Source organism: Sciurus vulgaris (genome assembly GCF_902686455.1).
Source record: "Sciurus vulgaris genome assembly, chromosome: 18".
NCBI lineage: Eukaryota > Metazoa > Chordata > Mammalia > Rodentia > Sciuridae > Sciurus > Sciurus vulgaris.
Genome location: NC_136479.1, coordinates 15,339,733 through 15,366,861, shown reverse-complemented (window position 1 = coordinate 15,366,861; position 27,129 = coordinate 15,339,733). Strand labels below are relative to the sequence as shown.

The 27,129-nt window shown below is 41.5% G+C and overlaps 1 protein-coding gene across 7 annotated transcripts in view; it reads left to right on the top strand.

The window, feature by feature from the left end:
• Positions 1-27,129, top strand: part of DNAH3 (dynein axonemal heavy chain 3) — a 463,090-nt gene that overhangs the window by 357,048 nt on the left and 78,913 nt on the right. For all 7 annotated transcript variants that reach the window (XM_079120030.1, XM_079120029.1, XM_079120028.1 and 4 more), the window contains 13 exons: positions 8,996-9,197; positions 10,349-10,441; positions 11,731-11,841; positions 12,327-12,441; positions 14,829-15,027; positions 16,483-16,591; positions 16,821-16,934; positions 17,627-17,803; positions 19,839-19,930; positions 21,664-21,883; positions 22,561-22,695; positions 24,783-24,894; positions 26,474-26,715. In XM_079120030.1, coding sequence (XP_078976156.1) covers positions 8,996-9,197; positions 10,349-10,441; positions 11,731-11,841; positions 12,327-12,441; positions 14,829-15,027; positions 16,483-16,591; positions 16,821-16,934; positions 17,627-17,803; positions 19,839-19,930; positions 21,664-21,883; positions 22,561-22,695; positions 24,783-24,894; positions 26,474-26,715 — 1,921 coding nt within the window. The remainder of the gene's footprint in view (positions 1-8,995; positions 9,198-10,348; positions 10,442-11,730; positions 11,842-12,326; positions 12,442-14,828; positions 15,028-16,482; positions 16,592-16,820; positions 16,935-17,626; positions 17,804-19,838; positions 19,931-21,663; positions 21,884-22,560; positions 22,696-24,782; positions 24,895-26,473; positions 26,716-27,129) is intronic.

The window sequence follows — 27,129 nt, the reverse complement described above, 5'->3', positions numbered from 1 at the left end:
CCAAAAATTTGACTCTCTTTTCCACAAAAATTAATATTTACACAAAAGTCAAAGTGACTTTAGAGGGCTAACTCCAAAAGGGGCAATCTTCACTCCTAAAAAAATCCATCCAGATCTGGTTTACTGTGGATCGTCACTTCATGTCTTTAGGTCTGATTAGAATGTAGATTTGATCCCAACATGCCTTTTTTATAAAGTTTAGTGTTCCTTCATATGAAAACAAAGTTAGTTCCTGCTTTTCACAAAAAAGAAAAGTTGTCTGTTTTCTGTTTGTAATCCAGAAGTGCACTTGGTACGTTCACTGTAGTATTAGCCAACAGAACTTCCTGCAGTGACAGGAATACTTTATATACGTGCTGACCAAAATAGCAGTCATTAGCCCCATGTGGCTACTGAGCACTTTAAATGTGCTCCTGTGCTTGAGAAAGTGAAGTTGTAATTTATTGAATATTACTTTTTTTGTTTTTCTGGGTGATTTTATTTTTTTCTTCTTTTTTTAATTATTTAAACAAATGGAATACATGTTGTTTCTCTGTTTGTACATGGAGTCAAGGCATACCATTTGTGTAATCATAAATTTACATAGGGCAATGTTGTTTGATTCATTCTGCTATTTTATTTTTTCCCTCCCCCCCACCTCTCCCACCCCTCTTTTCCCTCTATACAGTCCTTCCATCCTCCATTCTTCCCACTCTCCTTATCCCTAACCCTAAACCTATCCCTAACCCTAAACCTAACCCTAACCCTAACGCTAACCCCCCCACCCCCCATTATATGTCCTCATCTGCTTATCAGCGAGTTCATTTGTCCTTTAGTTTTTTGAGATTGGCTTATCTCACTTAGCATGATATTCTCCAATTTCATCCATTTGTCTGCAAATGCCATAATTTTATCATTCTTCATGGTGGAGTAATATTCCATTGTGTATATATATATATATATATATATATATATATATATATATATATATATATATATATATATATATATGCCACAGTTTCTTTATCCATTCATCAATTGAAGGGCATCTAGGTTGGTTCCACAATCTGGCTATGGTGAATTGAGCAGCTATGAACATTGATGTGGCTGTATCTCTGTAGTAATGCTGATTTTAAGTTCTTTGGGTATAGGCCGAGGAGTGGAATAGCTGGGTCAAATGGTGTTTCCATTCCAAGCTTTCTGAGGAATCTCCATACTGCTTTCCAGAGTGGCTGCACTAATTTGCAACCCCACCAGCAATGTATGAGTGTACCTTTTTCCCCACATCCTCGCCAACACCTATTGTTGCTTGTGTTCTTGATAATCGCCATTCTAATTGGGGTGAGATGGAATCTTAGGGTGGTTTTGATTTGCATTTCTCTTATTACTAAAGATGGTGTACATTTTTTCATATATCTGTTGATTGCTTGTACGTCTTCTTCTGTGAAGTGTCTGTTCATTTCCTTGGCCAATTTGTTGTTTGGATTATTTGTATTCTTGGTGTAGAGTTTTTTGAGTTCTTTATAGATTCTGGAGATTAGTGCTCTATCTGAAGTATGAGTGGCAAAGATATTCTTCCACTCTGTAGGCTCTCTCTTCACATTACTGATAGTTTCCTTTGCTGAGAGAAAGCTTTTTAGTTTGAATCTATCCCAGTTGTTGATTCTTGCTTTTAGTTCTTGGGCTATGGGAGTCCTGTTAAGGAAGTCTGATCCTAAGCCAACAAGTTGAAGGTTTGGACCTACTTTTTCTTCTAAAAGATGCAGGGTCTCTGGTCTGATTTCAAGGTCCTTGATCCATTTTGAGTAGAGTTTTGTGCAGGGTGAGAGATAGGGGTGTAATTTCATTCTGTTGCATATGGTTTTCCAAGCACCATTTGTTGAAGAGGCTGTCTTTTCTCCATTGCATATTTTTGGCCCCTTTGTCTAGTATGAGAAAATTGTATTTATTTGGGTTTGTGTCCATGTCCTCTATTCTGTATCATTGGTCTACCTGTCTATTTTGGTACCAATACCATGCCATTTTTGTTACTATTACTTTGTAATAGAGTTGAAGATCTGGTATTGCGATACCCTCTGCTTCACTCTTTCTACTGAGGATTGCTTTAGCTATTCTAGGTTTTTTATTCTTCCAGATGAATTTCATAATTGCTTGCTTTATTTCTGTAAGGTACATCATTGGGATTTTAATTGGAATTGCATTGAATCTGTATAGCACTTTTGGTAGTATGGCCATTTTGACAATATTAATTCTTCCTATCCAAGAACATGGGAGAGCTTTCCATCTTCTAAGGTTTTCTTTAATTTCTTTCTTTAGTGTTCTGTAGTTCTCATTGTAGAGGTCTTTCACCCCTTTGGTTAAATTGATTCCCAAGTATTTTATTTTTTTCGATGCTGTTGTGAATGGGGTAGTTTTCCTAACTTCTCTTTCTGAAGATTCATCACTTATGTATAAAAATGCATTGGATTTATGAGCATTGAGCTTGTAACCTGCTACTTTACTGAATTCATTTATGAGTTCTAAGAGTTTTCTGGTGGAATTTCCAGGTTCCTCTAAATATATAATCATGTCATCAGCGAACAGGAATAGTTTGAGTTCTTCTTTTCCTATTCATATCCCTTTCATTGCTTTGATCTGTCTAATTGCTCTGGCTAGAGTTTCAAGGACAATGATGAGTAGAAGTGGTGAAAGAGGGCATCCCTGCCTTGCTCCAGTTTTTACAGGGAAAGGCTTTCAGTTTTTCACCATTTAGAATGATATTAGCCATGGGCTTAGCATAGATAGCCTTTACAATGTTAAGGAATGTTCCCACTATCCTTATTTTTTCTAGTGTTTTGAGCATGAAGGGATGCTTTATTTTATCAAATGCTTTTTCTGCATCTATCAAAATAATCATGTGATTCTTGATTTTAAGTCTGTTGATATGGTGAATTACATTTATTGATTTCTGAATGTTCAACCAACCTTGCATCCCTGGAATAAAACCCACTTGATCGTGGTGCACTATCTTTTTAATATGTTTTTGTATGCGATTTGCTAAAATTTTGTTGAGAATTTTTGCGTCGATGTACATTAAGGAGATTGGTCTGAAATTTTCTTTCCTCGATGTGTCTCTGTCTGGTTTAGGTATCAGGGTGATAGTGGCTTCATAGAATGAGTTTGGGAGGGTTCCCTCCTCTTCTATTTCATGGAATACTTTGAGGAGTATTGGAATGAGCTCTTCTTTAAAGGTTTTGTAGAACTCAGCTGAGAACCCATCTGGTCTCGGACTTTTCTTTGTTGGTAGGCTTTTGATGACCTCTTCTATTTCATTGCTTGAAATTGATTAAGTTGTGTATATCCTCCTCGTTCAGTTTAGGTAATTCATATGTCTCTAGAAACTTGTTGATGTCTTCGAGGTTTTCTGTTTTGTTGGAGTATAGATTTTCAAAATAGCTTCTAATTATGTTTTGTATTTCACTCGTGTCTGTTGTGATATTTCCTTGTTCATTCCGAGTTTTAGTGATTTGAGTTTTCTCCCTCTTTCTCTTTGTTAGTGTGGCTAAGGGTTTATCAATTTTGTTTATTTTTTCAAAGAACCAACTATTTATTTTGTTAATTTTTCCGATTGTTTCTTTTGTTTGAATTTCGTTGATTTCGGCTCTGATTTTAACTATTTCCTGTCTTCTACTACTTTTGGTGTTGGTCTGCTCTTCTTTTTCTATGGCTTTGAGCTGTAGTGTTAAGTCGTTTATTTGTTGATTTCTACTTCTTTTGTTGAATGCGCCCCATGAAATAAATCTTCCTCTAAGTACTGCTTTCTTAGTGTCCCAGAGATTTTGATATGATGTGTCTTTGTTCTCGTTTACTTCTAAGAATTTTTTAATTTCCCTCCTGATGTCTTTTGTTATCCATTCATCATATAATAGTGTATTATTTAATCTCCAGGTATTGGAGAAGTTTCTGTTTTTTATTCTGTCATTTATTTCTAATTTCAATCCATTATGATCTGATAGAGTACAAGGTAGTGTCTCTATCTTCTTGTATTTGCTAACAGTAGCTTTGTGGCATAAAACATGGTCTATTTTAGAGAAGGATCCATGTGCTGCTGAGAAGAAAGTGTATTCGTTCTTTGTTGGATGGTATATTCTATGTAAGTTGGTTAAGTCTAAATTATTGATTGTGTTATTGAGATCTATGGTTTCTTTATTCAATTTTTGTTTGGAAGATCTATCCAGTGGTGAGAAAGGTGTGTTAAAATAGCCTAGTATTATTGTGTTGTGGTCTATTTGATTTCTGGAATTGAGAAGGATTTGTTTGACGTACATGGATGAGCCAATGTTCAGGGCATAGACATTTACGATTGTTATGGTCTTGCTGATTTATGCTTCCCTTAAGCAGTATGTAATGTCCTTCTTTATCCCTTCTGACTAGTTTTGGCTTGAAGTCCACATTATCTGAAATGAGGATGGATACTCCAGCTTTTTTGCTGTGTCCATGTGCATGGTATGTTTTTTCCCATCCTTTCACCTTTAGTCTATGGGTATCTCTTTCTATGAGATGAGTCTCTTGCAGGCAGCATATTATTGGATTTTTCTTTCTAATCCAATCTGCCAGTCTATGTCTTTTGATTGATGAGTTCAGGCCATTAACATTCAGGGTTATTATTGTGATATGATTTGTATTCCCAGTCATTTGACTCATTTTTGTTTTTTGACATGATTTGGTTTCTCCTTTATTTGGCTATTCCTTTAGGCTAGTTCTTCCCGTTGCTGATTTGCATCATTGTTTTTCATCTCTTCCTCATGGAATATTTTGCTGAGAATGTTCTGTAATGCCCGCTTTCTTTTTGTAAATTCCTTTAGCTTTTGTTTATCATGGAAGGATCTTATTTCATTGTCAAATCTGAAAGTAAGTTTTGCTGGGTATAAGATTCTTGGTTGGCATCTGTTTTCTTTCAGGGCTTGGTAAATGTTGTTCCAGGCCCTTCTAGCTTTTAGGGTCTGGATTGAAAATCTGCTGATATTCTTATTGGTTTCCCCCTGAATGTAATTTGATTCTTTTCTCTCGCGGCCTTTAAAATTCTGTCTTTATTTTGTATGTTAAGTATTTTCATAATAATGTGCCTTGGTGTGGGTCTGTTGTAATTTTGTATATTTGGAGTCTTATAAGCCTCTTACTTGGTTTTCCATTTCATTCTTCAGATTTGGGAAATTTTCTGATATTATTTCATTGAATAGATTGTTCATTCCTTTGGTTTGTTTCTCTAAGCCTTCTTCAATCCCAATAATTCTTAAATTTGGCCTTTTCATGTAATTTTCATATAAATCTTGTAGATTCTGTTCATGATTTCTTACCATCTTCTCTGTTTAGTCAACTTTGTTTTCAAGATTAAATATTTTGTCTTCAGTGTCTGAGGTTCTATCTTCCAGGTGTTCTATCCTATTGGTTATGCTTTCTATGGAGTTTTTAACTTGGTTTATTGTTTCCTTCATTTCAAGGATTTCTGTTTTTGGTTTTTTTTTCAGTATCTCTAACTCTTTATTGAAATGATCTCTTGCTTCCTGTATTCGATCTTTTAACTGTTGATTGGTGCGATCATTTAATGCCTGCATTTGCTCTTTCATCTCCTCCTTCAATGCCTGCATTTGCTCTTTTATCTCCTTGTTTGCTTCTCTGATTGTTTTAATTATGTACATTCTGTACTCCCTTTCTGACATTTCTTCTGCTGTGCTGTCATTGAGTTTTATTGATATAGTATCTAGGTTTGTTTGGGACATTTTCTTCCCCTGTTTTCTCATATGGTCAGATGTCAGTAGGACTCTGTGATATTGCAGATTTCCTCTATTGGCTTATAGTGTCCCTGTAGATTTCCAGTGTATCACCTCCCAGCCTTCAGTAGCCTGGAGTCTTGGAGTAACTTGATAATGCAGTGCTTACAAAGAAAGCTGCCCCTAGCCCGCTACTGGTTCCAGGGCTTGGAGCTGGCTCTGTGTGGAAAGGCTCTCACTGGGGGGCCTGCTCCGAGAAGCTGGCCGTGTGGGAGGAGCCCACTGCCGGAGTGCGCAGGGCTGCCTGGAGAGGACTCTAGCTTCCCTAGCCTACTCTGATAAGCCACCCCAATCCAGGCCTGCCCGCCAGGCTGAGCTTCACCTGGTGGGGGAGACTCACCCCATGGCTCTATTTTAGTCCGAGTCTCTCAATGCCTCCCCTTCTTGAATCCTGGGTTCTGGAGCAACTGGAGATGCAGTCACTCTCTAGTCTTCCATCTTGGATCTCCCCATGGAAAGAGCCTGTGGCTGGAGGGGGCAGGGCCGCCTGGAGAAGTCTCTGGCTGCCCTGCCCTGGTCCCAGAGGCTGCTTGCAGGTCAGAGCTCTCCACTGGCTCGGGGACTTGTGGCTGGCTCTGTGTAGAAAGGCTCTCACTGGGTGGTTTGCTCCGAGAAGCTAGCCTTGAAAGGCACCTCCCGCCAGAGGGAGCCAGGCTGCTTGGGGAAGTCCCTGGCTGCCCTGTCCTGGTCCCTGAAGCTACCTGTGGGCCGGAGCTCGCCACGCTGGCTCTGGGACTTGGAGCTGGTTCTGAATATTACTTTTTGAGGTAAAATAGCTACTTGTAGCTAATGGCTCTGTATTGGACAATATAAGTATAGACAAATTTTGAAGGGATGCTGGCTTGGAAGCACAAAACTGAGAAGAGATTAAACTCAAGAACCCCTTGTGGTTTGGGCTTTCAGTTCTCTACACACTACTAGTAAAATCATGAATAGCCAACATGAACAGAGCATTTACCTTACACCAGGACACTGCTCCAAGTACTTTATACTTATTAGCTTATTTAATCTTCACCATGAGCCTATGAGATTGGAGTATTATTATTATCCACATTTTATAAATGAGAAAACAGTAATCCGTCCAAAGACACACAAAACTGGTCAATGACCAGACTAGAAGTCAAACACAGGAAGGCTGGATATAATACTCAGGAATTTAACCTCTTGGGCCACATTGTCTCCATAAGTTAAACACATACACCTCAATATTTCTTTTATTGTGGGGTATCAGGGATTGAACTCAGGGGCACTTGACCACTGAGTCACATCCCCAGCCCTATTTTGTATTTTATTTATAGACAGGGACTCCTGGAGTTGCTTAGTGCCTCGCTTTTGCTGAGGCTATCTTTGAATTTGTGATCCTCCTGCCTCAGCCTCCTTAATATTTCTTTGTGCATTTTTATAAAATAAAATTAAACACTCTAAGTAAACATTTTCAAAGTGTTACTAATAGTTACATAATTAATTTTACCTTGAAGATCCAGAATGCTGAATAATGTTTTTATTACTCATGGTAGAGATAGAGATAATGTGGATCCATGGACATCACCCATTTGAATTCACTTGGGAATGGGAAAAACTGACATGCCTATTAGATATTATTTTGTCAGTCAGCCAACAAGTAATTATTGCACTCTACCTACCTACCCTGTTCATCACTGCAGGTACAGCGTATTAATTTACTTGGCTGTGTAACAAACACACAAACACTCCAAAACTTAGAAGCTTAAAAAAAAAAAATTCATCTAGTTCACAAATCTGTGGATTGGCAGATTGGGCAGGGCTCAGCTGTGTGGTTCTTTTGGCCTCACCAGAGCTCACTCTTGTAACTGCAGTTGACTGACTCTCTGTAGCCTTAATCTCTTGTCTGGTGGTTGGCTTCCTATTGGCTAGAAAGTCTTTCATCCTCCAAAAGGCTAGCCTGGGTTTATTCACATGGTGGTGGTCACAGAGTCCTGAGAACAGCAAGCGTAGAAACATCCAGACCTCTTGATTTATAGACTTGGAATGTGCAGGTTCATGTTGCCCTGGATTCTCTTGGCCAAAACATGACACATAACCAGCCCAGATTCAAGAAATATGAAAATAGACTTCACCTCTTGAACCTGGGCTGGTTCTGTGGTCTTTGTGGAACATGGGCCATTTTCATCATCTGTCACATTCAGTGAAGACTCAATGTTCACATGGTCCCTCCACCATGGGACTTTACACCTGGTGGTCACAGTAGAGCTTTGTACCTTGAACATTTTCTGAAGGTTTGTTGTTGCTGCTTTTGGGGCCTGAGCGAGAGCTGAAGTTGTCTTATTATCTTTAATTTAAAAGATGGTAGAAGACTCTGCATGTAAATTAATTCAGTACTAACAGGCACTTTCTTGCTTCACACCCATGGCATTTTCTGGCATACCTGGAGAAAAGGAAAGACAAGAAGTCTCTCTCTTCTCCTACTCACAGGTTCTCAACGCCGACTACACATTAGAATCACCTGGGATTGTCAAAAATATAAAGGTCCCCAGGGCTTACCCCAGATCAATTTATATTGAAATCTCTTAGCAGTGGCCTTTTCAGAAGCTCCCCATGTGATTCTAAAGGACGAGCAGAGTCTCGAACCACGACTTCATTCGGGCTCCTTTCAACCATATTAAACTCTCGTAAACCAGCCTTCCTCCTTCCTCTTGCTCTCAGAACAATCTTCACCTTCTGTGCCCCAAATGAAGAATAGTGCGGGGGAGTGGGCCTTAGGGAAGACCCGGCGGAAAATGGGTGGAACTTGCAACCATTATATTCAGCAAAACAGGCCAGACTCAGAAAGTTAAGGGTTGTATGCTTTCTTGCATATGTGTAAGTTAGAGAGGGAAAAGGGCAGGGGGCAAGGGATCTCATGAAAATATGAAGATGGAAGAGGGAGGTCAGTAGAGTAAAGGAAGGGACCAGGGGAGGAAGGAGAGGAGGGAAAGCAGAAAGATGGAGGAACAAAATTGACCAAATTATATCATTATGTCATGTGCATTTACAAACAGAGAACAATGCATTCCACTATCTCATATCATTATAAGGCACCAATAAAATATATTAAAAAATGGAAAGAGAGAAGACCAGGGGGCATGGCTGGTATTCATTCACCTGGATCTGTTGGGGTGTATCACCTCATTGGAAATAGAAGTTGTCAGAAGAGGTCCCAGTTACCATCTTCCTTGACTTTTAAATAGGTTCTTCTTCCTGTCAAACGATGAGCTGCTGGAGATCCTGTCTGAGACAAAGGACCCCCTCCGTGTGCAGCCTCATTTAAAGAAATGCTTTGAAGGAATTGCCAAGCTGGAGTTTACAGACAATCTGGAAATCACGGGCATGATCAGCTCAGAGAAGGAAACGGTTCCGTTCATACAGAAAATCTACCCAGTTAAAGCCAAAGTAAATCCCCTTATTCATTTCTGGTTCTTTTCTCCATAATAGAGCAAACCCAGGAGAGAACACATTGATTTAGCTTTTAGATTCTAGTTCTGGGTATAGAACACTTGTATTCCATAACTTAATAACTGAGTGTTTGGGAAGAATCATTCAGTCTTTTCAAGTCTCAGTTTTCCCATATCTCAGATGGGATTGATATTGCAAGCCACGTGACATACTAAACCTGTGGAAGGATTTTATTCTAACTTGATGTGGAGGCAGTAGTAGGAAGCAGATCCAAACAATTGATAGCATTTAGATCTCCTCATAGGGAGACTAATTAAAAACAATCCAGTCAGATGAAGAGCTTCCTGGAGCATTTGCTTATAGGTCAATTATACATCACAGATCTGATGCCAATTAAATTGGGCTTTCATATATATGTCCTTTTATAATGAGTACAATGTGAATTACTTCAATTTTTGTTGAGCAAGGCAGTACCCTTAAGTGGAAATAGACAAGTACTCTTGGCCTCCCTTTGTTGCCTGTTTTTGCCACCTACACATACAAACGGTGACAACTAGGGATCACATCACCAACCCAGACAGACACCCACTTGCTAGTTTATAGGTGCCTGAAGTCAATAGTCACAGTTACCTGAAATGCTAAGATTGAATAATTTGCAGCACACTTTGAATTTCCTGTGCAGCTTTAAATGAAACCCAAATATCTGGGCTGCATTTCGTACCAATAAGATCAGAAAGTCTAGAGGTGAGAGAGATATCTGTATTTTTTAAAGATCTCCAGATGATCCCAATACACAGTGAAGTTTGGGAACCACTGGAATAATGCATAAAGTAGAACTGATCAAATGATTAGGAGCTACTTTATTATGTGAAATATGAATATTCATTTGCCCCTGAGAAGTTGTAAGTCTCAGAAAATGACATGAAAGAAATATGTGTTAAAAAATCTGTTGCCCCTACAGGAGGCATATACTTTCTTGAACACTGTAAATAAATGTAAAGCAAATAGTTAAAGACTACTGGCTTCCAGAGGAGTCCAGCCTTGGGCCTCTGTGCATCCCTACTCAGAGAGAAAGCTGGGTTCATCCCACATCCCTCCTGGGCTTTGACTGACTGCTGTCACCTCCCTCTGTCTGCCTTGGTCCACAGGGCATGGTGGAAAAGTGGCTCCAGCAGGTGGAGCAGATGATGCTGGCCAGCATGCGGGATGTTATTGGACAGGGGATTGAAGCATATGCCAAGGTGAGCAACAGTCACGGTGTGCGTGCAGGGTGTTGGTACCTTAAAGGAAACCCTGGGGAGAAGGTTGAATGGATCTGTTCTGTTGATCTTCTGTTGTTCTACCAACTCCCACTCCTCTGTGCCGCTCTGTCCTTCACCTGTAAATCTGGGGTGATGAGCATATTTCTGGAGAAATGTTTGTTGTTAGAAGCAGGTCATACAGGTGGCTTAGCTGGAACACTCGGGGCCAGTCCTTCCCGTCACATGTCTGTTTAGACACTCTTCCAGTGAATCATTCATCTGCATTACATATGTCTGGATGGAATAACTCATTAAGCTCCCAAAACTTTAAGGGAAACGAGTGTGATACAAAGCCTATGAGTAAAGAACCTGTCAGGACAACCCTTTAGTCAGCCTCTACTACTGTCCCTTCTACTGTAGGTGTCTTTTCTTACTTCCAGGTTCCCATCCCCTTTCCCAGGATCCCTTGTATCAAATAAAACATTCAATTAACACCTTCCCCCTAAAGTACTCAGGAACCACCCTCCTGTCCCTCACAGTAGTCTTTGTATGGCGAATGGAAGGCATATCTGTTTTCCTATATTTAATTCTAAATCAAAAATTAAGAAGAAATAGCTATCAATATGAAATTAGTTCATGCAAGCAAATATGTAGCAAAACTTCACTAACATTTTCTGTAAAGGGCCAGATGATAAATAAAGCAGGTTCATTTCTGTGGGACAGACTCCCTCTCACCTCCCAGCTATTTAACTTTGCCCTTGTATCACAAGGACAGCATAGACAATATGTAAATGATGAGCATTGCTGTGTTCCAATAAAACTTTATTTACAAAGACAAGAGTGACCAGATTTGGTCCCCAGGCCATTGTTTGCCCACTTCCGATCTGTAGTTGAAGGGGAAAAGTGGGAGAAGGGGGTCATGGCTTTAAAAAAAAATGCATAAAAAACTGATACAGCCCTGTAATATTACATAGCCATTAAAAAGAGTAGTTATGAGTATTCTCAGAACATCACCTTGATTATAACCGTATAAAACTTGATATATTTTGCATGCAAAAAATGCAAAGTTGATGAAATTATTGTTGGTTTTTTTTTTTTTTTTCTTATAAGCTTCAGGGAGGAAGATATAAATCAGTAATCCCAGAGATGTCAAGCTTCTTAGCATCTGAGGGCGGGGGAGAGGATTTTGTTTTCTTTGTCCGAGTGAGGTGGTTGGGCATGCTTTTAGAAAGTCAGTTTAAACCACACACGATGAACTGACCCTACAACAAATCCCTGCCCCTTCCCAGGTCCCTCGTAACTCCTGGGTCTTGCAGTGGCCTGGCCAGGTGGTTATCTGCGTCTCCTCCATCTTTTGGACCAAGGAGGTGTCCCAAGCCCTGGTTGAAAATACCCTACCGGTAAGCGAGCCTGCCATGAAGCCTGCAGTGGAGAGCCAAGCATCCCCTAGGATTCAAATAACATATAATCAAGAGTTGCCATGTTTTGTCTCCTAAACAAAAACAATGTATGCCACAGCATCTCAGAGGCCAGGGTTCTCGTGCCCATCGTGACCGAGAGATGAACAGTTCCTCTCCACCCCAAATTCCCTTGCACCCTCAGTAGTCAACCCTTCTCTGCTCCAAGACTCTGCCATCGCCTGTTTTCTGCCCTTGTCGTTTTGCCTTTTCTATAATATCATAAAAATAAGATTGTACAGTATGAAGCCTTCCAAATCCAGCCGCTTTTAGTTAGCCTAATGCATTTAAAATTCATCCAGAGGTTAATGGCTGCGGATTTGAGAGCTGACATACAGGAGTCTGGCTGGAATGATGTCAGTCCCTGAGATGGGAATTGCTGGGGAGAGAATCCAGTGTAATTGATTGCCTCCTGTGGCTCCTGCCAGGATTTTCTGAAAAAGAGCAATGACCAGATTGCACAGATTGTCCAGCTGGTGCGAGGGAAACTGAGCAGCGGAGCCCGACTCACTCTTGGGGCCCTCACGGTCATCGATGTCCACGGTAAGCAAGAATTTCCCTGGAAATTCTTCCCTGATTGTCCAGGTTTGCCTGCCGGACTTGCTGCTCCGTCCTCCTGAACGGAATGATTCAGGTTTTCCTTCCCCGTAACGGAGAGGCTTCTCCAACTGAGAGTGAGGTGAGGGTAAGGACAGAAGCCAGTGCCAAAGGGCCCTGTTTGTCTCCATCATTTCCTCTCCTGTCCCCAACCCTATCCTTCCAAGGGACCCTCCAAGCAGGGTTCTTACTCAGACTGCGATGACCAAAGTCATTTCTGAGATTCACTAACTTGGCGACTGATTTCCTTGAAGCAGCCGTGGCTCATATTCTTGAACACTCAGTAGGTACCAAGCTTTGTGCTAAGTGCTTGTGTTATCTCATTTCCACATGTTTCAGGGATAAAGAACTTGATGCTCAGTGAGGTAAATAACTTGCTAAGAGGCACAGAGTACAGATCGGAGACTTCTCGTCTGATTCCAAACCCCAGGGACTGGAAATGGGCAGTGATGCAGGGGGTGAGGATGACGCCTTCCAGCTCTCCCTTTAAAAGACACGAAAAACAAAAAGAAGACTAGCAGGAGGAGGAGGAGGAAGAACTGGGGTCTTTATATAAAACAGACCACCCTCACACCCTCACTCCATCATCACCAAGGAAACCAGGGCTGGACCAGGCTGGTTGCCTGGGAACAGTGGCTCTCTTGCTCACAAACTCAGCTTCCTACTGGCATGTCACAGCATTTTATTCCCTCAGGGCTGATGCTCATTTCAGTCTGATTTCATTCAGATAGACTAGCATAAGATCAGGGAGAGAGGAGAGGAATGTGACCCACTATGGTCTCATGCCCTGCTGGTAGGGATAATAAAAGCAGACGTGGCTATTGCCCAGGGTAGCCCAGAGTGGTTGGGTTCACAAGCACAAGTGTGCATGCATGCATGTGTATATACACACATGCGCACACACACACACAAGCACACACACTGCATAGCACGGGCAACTCCAACAACCCCTTGAGATTTACTTTCCTCTTGAAACGCTCATGCAGACCCTACTCCTGCCAGCATTTCATGGGTTCTCTCAAGAGCTCAATGGGGAGTTCAGTTCCTTGGGAAGGAAGGAAGAGCTAGTATAACCTTCAAGGATTCTTCTCTGCAGGGCTTTGGCTTATACTGTAATAAATTTGAAGTAAAGAGGACCTCTTTCAGAGAGACAGCAGGCTTGCAGAAGCTTCCCTTTTTTGTTTCTGAGAAGCTGGGTGATGGTGGGCACCTATAATCCCAGAGAATTGGAAGGCTGAGGCAAGAGGATTACACGTTCGAGGCCAGCCTCGGCAATTTAGGGAGACTGTCTCAAGGTCTGGGGGTGGTTGAGAGGGGCTCAGTAGTACAGCACCCTGGGTTCAATCCCCAGTACCACCGAGTTACAATTCTAAGCTCCTAATTTCTAGCCTGCTATACTAGCTTGGAGATCTTGGTATCCCTTGCCCCATGAGCTGCCTAAAAGATAATTAATGATTTTCATGAAACTGTACCCACTCTTCAATTTTAGCGCTCCTGTCACTGTGAGAAAATTGTTAGTTTCACAATTCTATGAGAGAAAGGAGAAGAGCTAGAAATTCATCTCTTTGCTTGTTCTTCAAGTCCTAGCGGGGGAGAATACCTCTAACCCTGGGTTCATGGGACACATTCCCAGGGCAACTATTTTAGGTCAAATTGATCGAATTTTCCTAGGATATCCCGAAGGCCTGCTACAGAGCCAAAAGGGTCATAATGGGAGATGGAAGTATTTGGGATTGCTACATATTGCAAAGCCCTTTGAGTCAGTCCTTCAAGAATCTGGGGATAAATAACAGTAGTAAATTCTTATATACTATTTTTATATGCTGGAGGCAGGTCATTCTCTAAATTTGTCTCTCTTTATTTCTGTGTAATGAATGGGTATATATTATGTTATATACCTGTATATTACACACATACATATTCATTAGTTCTCATAACAAACATATACGGTAGGTACTGTGTTATCCCCATTTTATAGATTATGCAGTTAAGGGACAGAGAGATTCCGTAATTGCTCCAAAATCACACAGCTAGTTCATGGTGGAACTGAAATTTGAAACAAGGCAGTCTGATTTCAGAGTATACACATTTAATACTTCTACTCTCTGAGGGAAGACAATGCAGCAGATCCTCTGGCCACTCCTTGGGAGAAGGCAAAGACTGCCTTCTGAGAGCTGCTGCTGCCTGCAGATTGAGGGTGGGAAGGAGGGGAACAGAACCTGACACTGTTGGGAGATGTGGCCTTAGTAACAGCTTCTTCTAATTGAGGAGGCCGCGGAGATGGGAGATTCGGACAGCTCCTCACCTGTGTTTCTGCATCTGGGTCCCAAAAGCTCGTGACGTGGTGGCCAAGTTAGCTGAGGACAGAATCTCTAATCTGAATGATTTCCAGTGGATCTCACAGCTGCGCTACTACTGGGAGGCAAACGATGTGCACGTGCAGATGATAACCACGGAAGCCTTGTACGGCTACGAGTACCTGGGGAACTCCCCCCGGCTGGTGATCACACCCCTCACTGACCGCTGTTACAGGTACTCTCTGGGGCTCCCAGATTGAGGGGCGAACAGAGAACTCCAGAAGGAAAAGACTCTGGGGAAGAGGCCCAGGCTGTCTTGGATTTGTTCCCCTCTACATTTCAGATTCTTAGATTTTGGAACTTTTCTTTGAGTCACCATCATCCCACAGATGGGAATGGAAACTAGGTCTCCAGGCTAGAAACGAGAAACAAGTACAGGTGCTGGTGCAAATGCACAACCTTAGAACCAACCAGCAGAACATGGGTACACGGCTGTGAAAAAGGTCTGGTATCTGAGCAGAAAGTTCTGCAGTGGCAGGAATCAGGAGGGTGCCTGGAGATCCTGTGGCCAAGAGATTGACAAGTAGCCAGGCCAAGGACCAGACAAGGCATCCCTAAGCCCTTCCAGCCAACCTGCTGAAGAGATAACGGTCATTGGGTGCTCAGCTAAGCACTTTGCCACTTTCCATGGAATTCCTGACATGAGCAACCTGTATTTTGTAGGCTCATCAATGTGATGATATTCAGATTTTATTTGCTTTTGTATTTTTCCTTAGAGTGAAATTTTTTAGATTATAAAAATAATACTTGAGAGGATTTTCTCCCTTTGAAATCTTCAATCCCTTGTTTCCTATGTTCTGTGACTTTTTATTCATTAATTCATTTATTCTACTCATTATTCTATTCGACAACTATTTCTTTTTAAAATAAATTTTAGTGTGTATATTAGAGACATTCAATATGATATCACAATGATTTCTAATAGTGGAACAAATTAGCCCATCCTTGATCTCACAGTTACCTATTTTACCCTGGGTGGCATGAGTATCTTTAATCTGCCATTTAACTAAAATTCTGAATATAGTACACTGTTATTAACTACAGTTCTTGTGAACAACTATTTCTTGAACTTTCCTGTGCTACATGCAAGGAACCCTAAATCTAGTTAGGGTTGGGGGTTACATATGCAGAAGATTTCAAGGTAGTGTGTTAACTGAATTCGTAAGGACTTATACCAAGGGCTGAACAAGTTAGCATGTCATTCATTTCTGACATTCGTCTTGCACATGCCAGGCACTGTATTCTCTTGCTGAGGATATAGAAATGAATCAAAATACAGCTCCTGAACTCAAGAGTTCATAGTCTGCTAGGAGAGATACATTTATTTTCACCATTCCATTAGCCCTAGTGCTCTTTGAAAGTGACATTTTTAAGTACCTTTCACATTTATTTGATTCATTTATGTATATATTCCTTTATTCATTCAGTCATTCATTCAAATAAATGTTTATGGCTGCCACCCAGGCACCAGGCTCTTAGTTTACAATACTGAGAATTTTTTATAATGATATAGTGGTTATATAATCAGAGGGAACTTTTTAAACTTTGCATCAACCAAAATAAACAAAAAGTCAGTTTCTTTCCTGTGTCTCAGGACTTGGGCACTGCATTCTTGTTTTCTTCTCCTTAGGACTCTGATGGGTGCTTTGAAGCTGAACCTTGGGGGAGCCCCAGAGGGTCCAGCAGGAACAGGCAAGACGGAAACCACCAAAGATCTGGCCAAAGCTTTGGCCAAGCAGGTGAGGAAATGCCATTTGTCTCCACCAGCTAGTTCTTCCCGCCCCTCTCTGGACCCCTGTCCTGGGAATTGAGCATGAAGTTCAAGATGATTTAGTTTAACAAGAAGAACAGGGAATAAGAAGAGAGTGGAATACCAAGAGAGGAGCCCCACCCCTCCTTCAGGGTGCCAGGGAGTACGGAGACGATGGAGTCCATCCTTAGTGGTGCTCACATCCTCCCTCTTTCTAGTGCGTGGTCTTCAACTGCTCCGATGGTTTGGATTACAAAGCCATGGGGAAGTTCTTCAAGGGGCTGGCCCAGGCTGGAGCATGGGCCTGTTTCGATGAGTTCAACAGGATTGAGGTAAGTCTGCTTCCAGACTAAAGAACAAAGGGGATGAGCATAGAGGATCCTTTGTGGGCTCTCAGCTCCTTAGCGATAGGGCCTTATGTTTCCTCTGTGGCCTTGAATAGAGTAGGTATACGAAGCATCCACAAGGAGGCAGAACACATATCTTACATACACATCTCTACCTCCCTACCATATGCATTCATTTACTGACTCTTTCAAAAATGTATTAAGCAGCTACTGTATGTCAGCAACTCTGCATGTGTTCATGACGCAAAGATGAGTAAGAAATTATCTTCCCCTCTAGGCTGATACAGTCTAGTAAGTAGAATTAAAAACCAAATGCAACAAATAGAGTCCGATAGAAATTTATAGTAGTGGTTCAAAAGACACATCACAAAAGAGTGGGTGATTAACTATATTTGGGCGAAGAACAGAGATCGGGAAATGTAAGCATGGTTTGGACCCATTACACTGAGTACCTTTCATGGGACAAGCACAATCCTAAGTGTTGAAACAAAGACAAAATATTATGGAAACTATTTACATGCACACACACACGCACACGCATGCACACACAGCCCTTTTCTTTGCCAAAACCCCAAACCATGCTCCTAATCTCCTAATTTCGAGCATGAAGGTCTGGTTCTCAGGAGGTGGGGTTCCTTTTTGAGGGGACCCTGGCAGAGCCCGCATTCCCACCACAGGTAGAAGTGCTGTCCGTGGTGGCCCAGCAGATTCTCAGCATCCAACAAGCCATTATCCGGAAACTGAAGATATTCGTCTTTGAGGGGACCGAGCTCTCTCTGAACCCAACCTGTGCCGTCTTCATCACCATGAACCCCGGGTATGCCGGCAGGGCCGAGCTGCCCGATAACCTCAAGGTAAACATGCTGCTGAATGCCAGGTATACCTTAGAGGACAGCGACTTCTGGAGGTGCTCACCCGAGGGGGGCTCGTAGAGAAGCCTGGCTATGGGAGCAGCTAGCACTTTTTAGCTGGCAGAAGTAATCATGAAGCACCAATGGCAGTAAAAGAGTACTTGGCCCCAGAACACGGCCCCTTCCTCACCAAGGTCTTAGGAAGAAAGGGAATACATACACGATGACCAATGGCAAGTAGGAAACAATGAACACGAGGGCGAGGGTCGCCATTTTGGTTGTCTGCCGGGGTCAGAACGAAGATATAAACCAGGGAGGCAGGCAAGCCACGAACTCTGGTGACTGCAAAGGCACAGTCACCTCGCAGTCAAGCCCACTGTTGCCAAGCTGGAATTGTCACCTTTCTCTCTCTCCCTATTTTTTTTTTTTTTTTTTTTTTGTTCAGAACAAACTAGGAATTTGTATTTTTGCATGAAATCTCCTAATTTTTTAGATCTTGATTCAATTAAAAGAAATTACTGTAGGCCAAAGTAGAGCTCTTTAACAGAGAACATCAAATTTCAGCATGGAGAACTCGGGCAAACCTAGCCTGGACCGTGTAGAGCTCCCCTTGCCTACCAAGCAGGCCGAACCTAAGTAGTTTCCATACCAACGCAGGCCACAGGACGTCCTGCCGACTAGAGAAATAGAATGAGTGCTTATTTGTTTCCAGTGCCGATTGCTGATCTGGCCTGAGCTACAACCAAAGCAATATCCATTGGCCCTGTTGCTAGTGGAAGAAGGAAAGTACTTCTGAAAGGGAAAGAGGCAGGCCATCTTCAAGGGACAGATAGCCTTAGATGACCTTAGCATGCTGCATTCATGGAAGGCAAACACACACACAAACACACAACCAAAGGGTATAAGACGTTTAGGTCCCCTACCACCCAGGTGCATGAAAAGAGAGACCAGAGACTTCCAGACCTGCTTCCTTTGATATTAATTTGTTGCTCCATCCTCTTGAGTGGAAGGATTGAGAAAGACAGACACGCCCAGATCCCCCAACTTTATACAAGGTACTCCACCTGCTAGAAATGCATTAAGGCGAGTACCCTTCAATCTTATTCAGACAGACCACTTCTTCTCTCTTAAGAATACAAAAGAGTCAAGGAAATTCATCAGGTGCTCCTCCCCTGTAGGCCAGTGTAAGCTAGTGAATGCCAAAGTAGAATTCGGACCCATATTTCTCATTTTTTTTTTTTTTTTTTACCACCAGGTTGTTAACTACCCCTTTCCCTCATCCCAGACAACAACCATGTCAGATCCACACAAAGAACTTTCATGAGACAATGTGGCAAATACAGAGCACCAGGGGTTGGTGTCAGCGAGCCTGGATTCCAACCAGGCTTTATCTATAACTTACTGCATGACTCCGGCAAATCACTTCCTCTAGGGTCCAAGATAGTAACACCATAGTTGATGTTTATTGAGTGCTCACTCGGTGCCATATCCATGTGTAAACACTTGACTTACATTATATCATTTGTTCTTATGATAGAAGAGGTAAAATTACTAGTTCATCTTGAGGTGAAACATCTGAGGTCTAGGTGGGTTATATAACTTGCCCTTGGCTAAGAAACAAGAACTCAAATTAAGATCTCTGTGACTTGAGGACAATTCTGGTACGTGTTGGTCTGGTGTTCCTAAATGACTTCCGATGTCCATGTTGAACACCAGGAAGCTCCAACAGTTGAAAGATACTATGAGACATCCTCATTTGACACAGGAGAATGAGGTGTTGGGACACAAGCACCTAAGAGCTTCCATACAGCCGTTGAGGGACTCGGTGTAATAGCACATACTTGGGCAGGGATGAAGGGGAAGCGTCATCCACTGAAGATGGTCCCTCTGAGTTGAATCATTCTTGGGCCCTCCTTTCCTCACTTGTCACTGGAGTGTCCTGAGTGATCATGCTCCTTCCCATTTTCTCTGTAGATGTGCATTCCCTCAGGAGCCTCCCTGTTTGTGTTCTGCTTTTGATTGGTTACTTCTTTCCCAGGCCTTATTCCGGACAGTGGCCATGATGGTGCCAGATTATGCCCTCATTGGAGAAATCTCCCTCTATTCTATGGGGTTTCTGGACTCCAGAAGGTGAGTTATATTGGTTTTCCAGTGGGTTGCGAAGGCCCTTAAAAAGAGTGGATTTTTTTGTGGTGAATTTAAAAACTTGAAAAAGAAACACTTAAGAAACTCGCTTCCTCTCACTGGCTGATTTGAGAACTTATAGTCCCGGCTTTGCTCCCAGCCGCATTTCTGATGAAGAAATGCCCACGTGCCCAAGAAAGGGCTTCCTCTGTCTTTACACCTGGACTTCTATTAGGGTGAGTAGCCATTCAGATCCCACCCTTCACTCTGATATATCCATACCACATTACTAAGTGGTTTAAGGTAAGATAGTGAACCATGAAAGTCGAAGGGAAATTTTTAATATTATTTAACAATTTAATTAAATTGTTACTGACATAACATTTATTGACTCCCAGTAGCTGGGTTATTTCTCAATCAAGTATTACCCAATTTTCCAAGACACACACACACACACACACACACACACACACACACACAGATCAACATCTTTATGTGCATACGTGTACACAACATGTGCACTAAAACTTATGAATAATCATTGTAAAATGTTTTTTTTGGTCTATTCCAAACTATATTTGTCATTACTTGGCCTTTGCTGGGATCGATGGATTTCTTTTCTTTTTTTTTTTTTTGTCACAACAGATGTCTCCACAGGTGAGTATTTTGCTGCAGAAATCCTGAACAGAATGTGTCCCCCTTCCTAGACTTGGAGACTTCCTCCCTCATGTGAAGCTTCATTTACTTTTCTGTGCTAGACCTGCATTGCGTTGGTTTACCCATTCAATTAATTTATTTGCACATTCAATTCAATTAATGAAACTTTTTTCGAGCAACCCACCTTATGCTTAGCCCTGTGCTAGATGCTGGTAAACAGCACAAAATCTTTGCTTTTAAAGTGAATCAGTTCTGTAAAGAGGATTTCCCTCAGGGGAATGTACATTAGTATATTACTTAGGGTCACCACCCCAATCCAGTGACTTAGCATGACGAACACTTGAATTTTACTCACTGGAAATTTAAAGCAGATGTTTCTGATTAGGAGCAGTCTCCCCCAAGGGATGGTTCCAGGACCCAGGCTTTGTTTATCTCATGACTGCAGCTCGTGGCCCCGAGGACCTCAGGGAGGGGGTTTTCCTGGGCCAGCCCTGGACCTGACATGTGTCACTCCATTCACATTCCACTGACCTACAAACAGGAGCATGCCTGCCCCTAGCTGTACAGCACACTGGGAACTGAGCTCCAGCTGTGTGTCCAGGAAGAATGGGAAATGGCCATGCAGTGAGTGCACACCTGTCGTGTGCTGAGTATATTACATTTTGAATTGGTTTTCTTGAATTAAAAGGTGAAATGTTATTCAACAAAATAAAAATGTCACAGAAGTGAAAAAAGTGAACTTTCCTCTAGTCCCCCTCTACAGGGATTAACACTGTGATTATCTGATGTGTTCTTCCCCATCTTGTATATATGCATGTGTGTATATGTGCATGTGTACACATGTGCACATACATTCACGTGTGCACAGGAAAGTATATAATGTGATCTCAACCACAGTACGTGTTATACACACGTGTGTGCTTGTCTTTTTTTTTTTATCTTAAATTTGAAAGAGAGTTATTTCCTGAAGTCATTATGCTAACTCTAAAAGAAAGACTTTTGGCTGCCCATCAAGTCCATAGGCAAGCCTGGTTTCTGAAGGGACAGGGACAAGGATCTGCAGACGTGTCCTTCTGTCCTAGCCTTGCCCAGAAGATCGTTGCGACCTACCGCCTGTGCTCAGAGCAGCTGTCCTCCCAGCATCACTACGACTATGGCATGCGGGCTGTCAAGTCTGTGCTCACTGCCGCAGGAAACTTGAAGCTCAAGTACCCGGAGGAGGACGAAAGTGTCTTGCTGCTCCGGGCCTTGCTGGACGTCAACCTGGCCAAGTTCTTAGCTCAAGATGTTCCTCTGTTTCAGGTATGCAGTGTGAGGACCCAGGTTCACCCTCTGAAGATGAATTTTTTTTTGGTCACCTTTTCCATATCTTTTTTCATTTCTTGACACCCTCCCTCATTCCACCCAACATCTCTGTGGCCTGATCCACTTCTTCCATATGTTAAATAATAATGGTAAAAAGCATTCCTAGTTTCTAATTTTAATCAAAATGGTCTCTCTAATAGGATAATATATGTTGTTGGGTTTAGGTAGTTGCTTTTATCCAATATAAGTAGGTCCCTTCTGGGGGCTGGGAAGATAGCTCAGTCAGTAGCGTGCTTGCCTTGTCAGCTCAAGGCCCTGGGTTCGATCCCCAGCACCCCCCCCCCAAAAAAAAAAAAAAACCATAAGTAGGTCCCTTCTGTAACTAATTTATACCTGTCTTTCTTCTCAGGCTGTTTGTTCATCCTTAGTATAGTGAGTAGCAATTAGTACTTATGATTCATTAAGTATTTACTGACTTTTAAAATCTCTTGGAAGAGTAATCATGATTAGCAGTGCTGACGTTTGTGATTTCAGATGAATTTTGGTGCAGGAAAAATAAGCTTTGGAAATTCTTAAATATTTCTGTTGTCTGTAGATCTCACTTTTAGGAAAATGTTGATATCACATACCTGATACGTCATCCTTTCCACTTTTTCCTGAATTCTTGTGAACAGGGAATTATCTCAGATCTTTTTCCTGGAGTCGTGCTTCCAAAACCAGACTATGAAGTTTTTCTGGAAGCACTGAATGAGAACTCAAAAAAGATGAAACTCCAGCCAGTGCCTTGGTTTATTGGAAAAATTATCCAGGTTGGTTCCTTATACCTGTATGGGAACGCACTTTTCTACTGTCTACTGGAGTCAGGAACTAGAAAGACTTAGGGCAGCTGGCTATGGGTGCATGCCTGTAATCCCAGTGAGTTGGGAGGCTGAGGATGGCAAGTTTGAATCCAGCCTCTGCAAATTAGCAAGGCTATAAGCAACTTAGACCCTGTCTCAAATTTTAAAAAATAGAAAGGACGGGGGATATAGCTGAGGGATAAAGCACCCTGGGTTCAATCTCCAGTACTGAAAAATTAAAAAATAAAAAAGACCGAGAGCAGATGGGAGCTGGACTGACAGCAAACAGAGGTGCCTGAGTAGAGATGAAGTTAATCGACCACTTGATGTATTGTATCTTCAGTTTCTATCTCTAGAAGTTGAAATTTAATAAGCAACACTTGCCCCTAGCCATCTTCCTTGGGGTTTCTTTTTGAATTTGAGAATGAAACCTAGTCTCAGGGGCACTGAGATTTAAATTAGCCAGTATTTCTCCATTCTGAATGATAGAAATCCAATTCACACTGCCTTAATCAATAAAAAGGAATTTATTCACTCACCTAATTTGGGAATTGCAGGAACGTGTTGGCCTCAGGCGCAGCAGGATCTGAGATTTTAGTTAATGTCATCGGGAATCTACCTCTCAGCATTTCTGAGCTCTGCCTCTGTCTACATATGCTAAAAATTCCTACTCAGGTCCCCACACCTACCACCAGCAGCCTCAGGCTTACACTGTTCCAGGTTCAAGCCCAGAAAAAAAAAAGGGGTGTGGGGTGGGAGGAAGCATCCCCTCCAACTGGCTCTAGCGACAGATCTCAGAGGTCTCAACTTGGCCTTGAATGGTTCTGAAAGTCACATGACTCCTATCCTCTAGCAACTGTCATTCTACTCTAACTTTAGTGAGATCATAGAAATGGTAAATTTTGCAAGATGCGGAGATGCTAATTACCCTGACTCTTACCCCATAAAAGTGCAAATATTATATACCAATCAAAAATTGTTTAAAAGAAAATAAAAAGGAAATGGCAATAGTAATGATGTAATGAAAAGATTAGAGGCATTGAAGTCAGACAGCCCTGTGTCCAAATCCCGGATCCATCACTGAAGAGCTTGGACAAATTACTAAACCTCTTTTGAGCTCAGTGTTCTCAGTGTAAAAGGTGGTTAATGATACTTGAGTAGATTAAATGAAATAATTTGGTACTTAGCACATAGATAGATGAAAAACAAATAGTAGCTCCTATTCCTTAAACAATCTGAGACACACATATACTTATTCATCCAAAAATATTTTAATAGATTACCAGGGCTGGAGTCGTGGCTCAGTGGTAGAGTGCTTGCCTGGCATGTCGGAGGCACTGAGCTTGATTCTCAGCACCACATATAAATAAATGAAGAAAATAAAGGTTTACCAACATCTAAAAAAAAAAAAAAAGGAATAGATTATCAAAAGGATTGCAGTTCACCAGTTAGGAGTGTATATGAAAAACCCTCTTTCAGCTTTTCCTTCCTCATTGACTTTTTTTTAAAAAAAGAATACTCACTGCAGCGTTCTTTCTTTTTTTTTTCTTTTTGTGGTGCTGGGGATCGAACCCAGGGCCTTAGTGCTTGCAAGGCAAGCACTCTATCGACTGAGCTATCTCCCCAGCCCTTACTGCAGCATTCTTTTTACATTTTTTTTTTAGTTGTTGATGGACCTTTATTTTCTGCATTTATATGAAGTGCTGAGTATTGAACCCAGGGCTTCACACATGCTAGGCAGGCATTCTACCCCTGAGCCACAACCCAGGTGCTCCTCATTGACCTTTGAACAACTTGCAATGTGGGGAGCTTTGCGGTGATCAACATTTTTTGATACTAGGGATTGAACCCAGGGATGCTTTACCACTGAACCACATCCCCAGCTCTTTTTTTTTTTTTTTTTTTAGATAGTCCGCTAAATTGATGAGGTTCTCACTAAATTGCTGAGGCCAGCCTCGAACTTGGGGTTCTTCTGCCTCCGCCTCCTGAGTCACTGGGATTATGGGTATGGTCATAGAACCCAACTAATGATTAACTTCTTACATGTCTCCTCCCAGATCTATGAGATGATGCTGGTAAGACATGGCTATATGATTGTCGGAGACCCTATGGGCGGAAAGACCTGTGCTTATAAGGTGTTGGCTGCGGCTCTGGGTGATTTATATGAAGGTAAACCTCATATCCCTGACTTCCAGCAAGGACAGGACTCCCTGCTCAGCTGGCTGGCTCCATGTTGAGATAATGCCAGGCTGTGGGTTTTGCCAATCCTGAATCGTGATGTCAGATCTAGAAATAGAATATGGCACGCAGATGTCTGCAGGCGGAAAATAAATGGTGGGGTAGGGGAATTCTAACAAGGGGCTTTATGTGTCTGTCATTAAGGCTGGAGGAAACTTCTCAAATGCTGAACAAGTGGCTTCTCACAGTTCCCCAGTGACAGAGGAACTCCTATCATTGGTCTAAACAACATCAGTCCAAAAGCAAACCTTTGGATGGTTTCTTTTCTTTCTATTTTCATCCCTTCTTCCCTTCTCTTTTTCCTTCCTTTTCTCTTCTGTTCTTTTCTCCCTGTCTTCCTTCATCCTTCTTTTTTAGGTAGGGAAAAAGAGCTCCTATTTTTGAATTACACTCAAATGGTTAAAAATAACTTGCTTATCCTCTGGTTTCCTAACTGTAAAATGGGATCATAAAATGGGATTGTTAAATGAGATTATGCAGGTAAATAACCTAACTCTATGCCTACTCAACAAATAAAAGCTGTTTATTGCCAGAGAAACAGTTTGGGGGTTTACAATTTGTTGTTTGTTTGGTACAAAGGGCAAACCTGTGGTTCTGAAAAGCAGCCCAGGGTTGTATGTTTATATAATCACTTCAAGTCCTTCATTTAAAATTGTTTTATAATGACATTTGATGATTCAATTGTGTTGGATTTTTTTTTTAGATTTTGTTTTAGGAGATAATTTAGATTTAATAACTAATTTTGGCATTTCAAATTTAAATATGGTAATAATTTCAGCACTTAAATATAGTTTAAGAAACTAAATGAAGAAAAAGGAGGCTGTACACCATTATATTGCCTCAGAATTCTGCAGAAATCTTCTTTATTTAGTGCTTGGCTCACACACTCCAACTTTTCCTTACTCTGAATGATCAGGTAGAAATGTCATTATTTTCTGTTATAAATACTGTGCATCATCCTAGTTATTCTGATTGGGTTCTAGTACTCAAACTGTGTGCATTTCCCTGGAAAGAAATGACACTGAGCTAAGCCAGCCCCTAGGATAGAGGAAAGTAACCACCCTCTTCCAGAATCGCTTTACCTGTCAACTGTTTCATCATCCCACACCAAAGCCAAGGTCCTTAGGGTGGCCAGGACAGCTAGGTGAGTAAAGAGGACTGAGAAGATGACTTGATGACTTCTCTTCTTCTATAATTCTTGAGTTCTTTTAGGTCCAGTCAGAATTTTTTTTTTTTTTATCCTGGATCTGACTGGCATTCTTGCCCTGATGAAAATAAGGCTCAGAAGAAAGTATGATAGAAAACCACTGACCATAATAACCCCACAATTTAAGGCATATTCTCTCCAGATACCCCAGTCTTTATAAGGACTGAGCACACATTTTCTAAGGACGCTTCCTTAGATAGCATCTTTGTAAATGTGGGTCAGCCTCTGAGATGGCATTATCTCTTGCCTGATGGTCTGGTCTCACTGGAGCCTTTGTAACTAGTGTTGGACCTTCTTGCCCAGCCAACCAGATGGAGGAGTTTGCCGTGGAGTACAAGATCATCAATCCCAAGGCCATCACGATGGGGCAGCTGTATGGGTTCTTTGACCCAGTGAGCCACGAGTGGACAGACGGTGTCCTCGCCAATGCTTTCCGGGAACAAGCATCTTCGGTGTCTGATGACCGCAAGTGGATTATATTTGATGGACCAGTGGATGCTGTTTGGATTGAAAATATGAACACTGTTCTGGATGATAATAAAAAGGTAGCTGTGGCATCTATTACTTTTTCATGGGTGGGATACAACATCTTTTATTAAAGTGAGTGATTGAAATGATACAAACACATGTGTTTATCACACTAAGTAAATACTCCATGAGAGAAGACAGTTTCCAGTTCATGAATTACGTTTGTTTGTATTTATAGTCAGTAAGCTAAAGGTGATTAAAAACAGTGTTGAACAGTGGTTAAAAACCTTAATGCTGACATCAGATTGAACTTCCTGTTCTACCACTGAGCTGAGTTGTATTGGGCAACTTATATAACTTGGTTTTCACATTCGTAAAAATATAATAAGGCTGTTGATAATTAAAAGATAATGCATATGAAATGTGTTTTGGTTGTTCATTGCTGTCTAATAAACTATGCCAATACTTAATGGCTTAGAACAACTATTTTT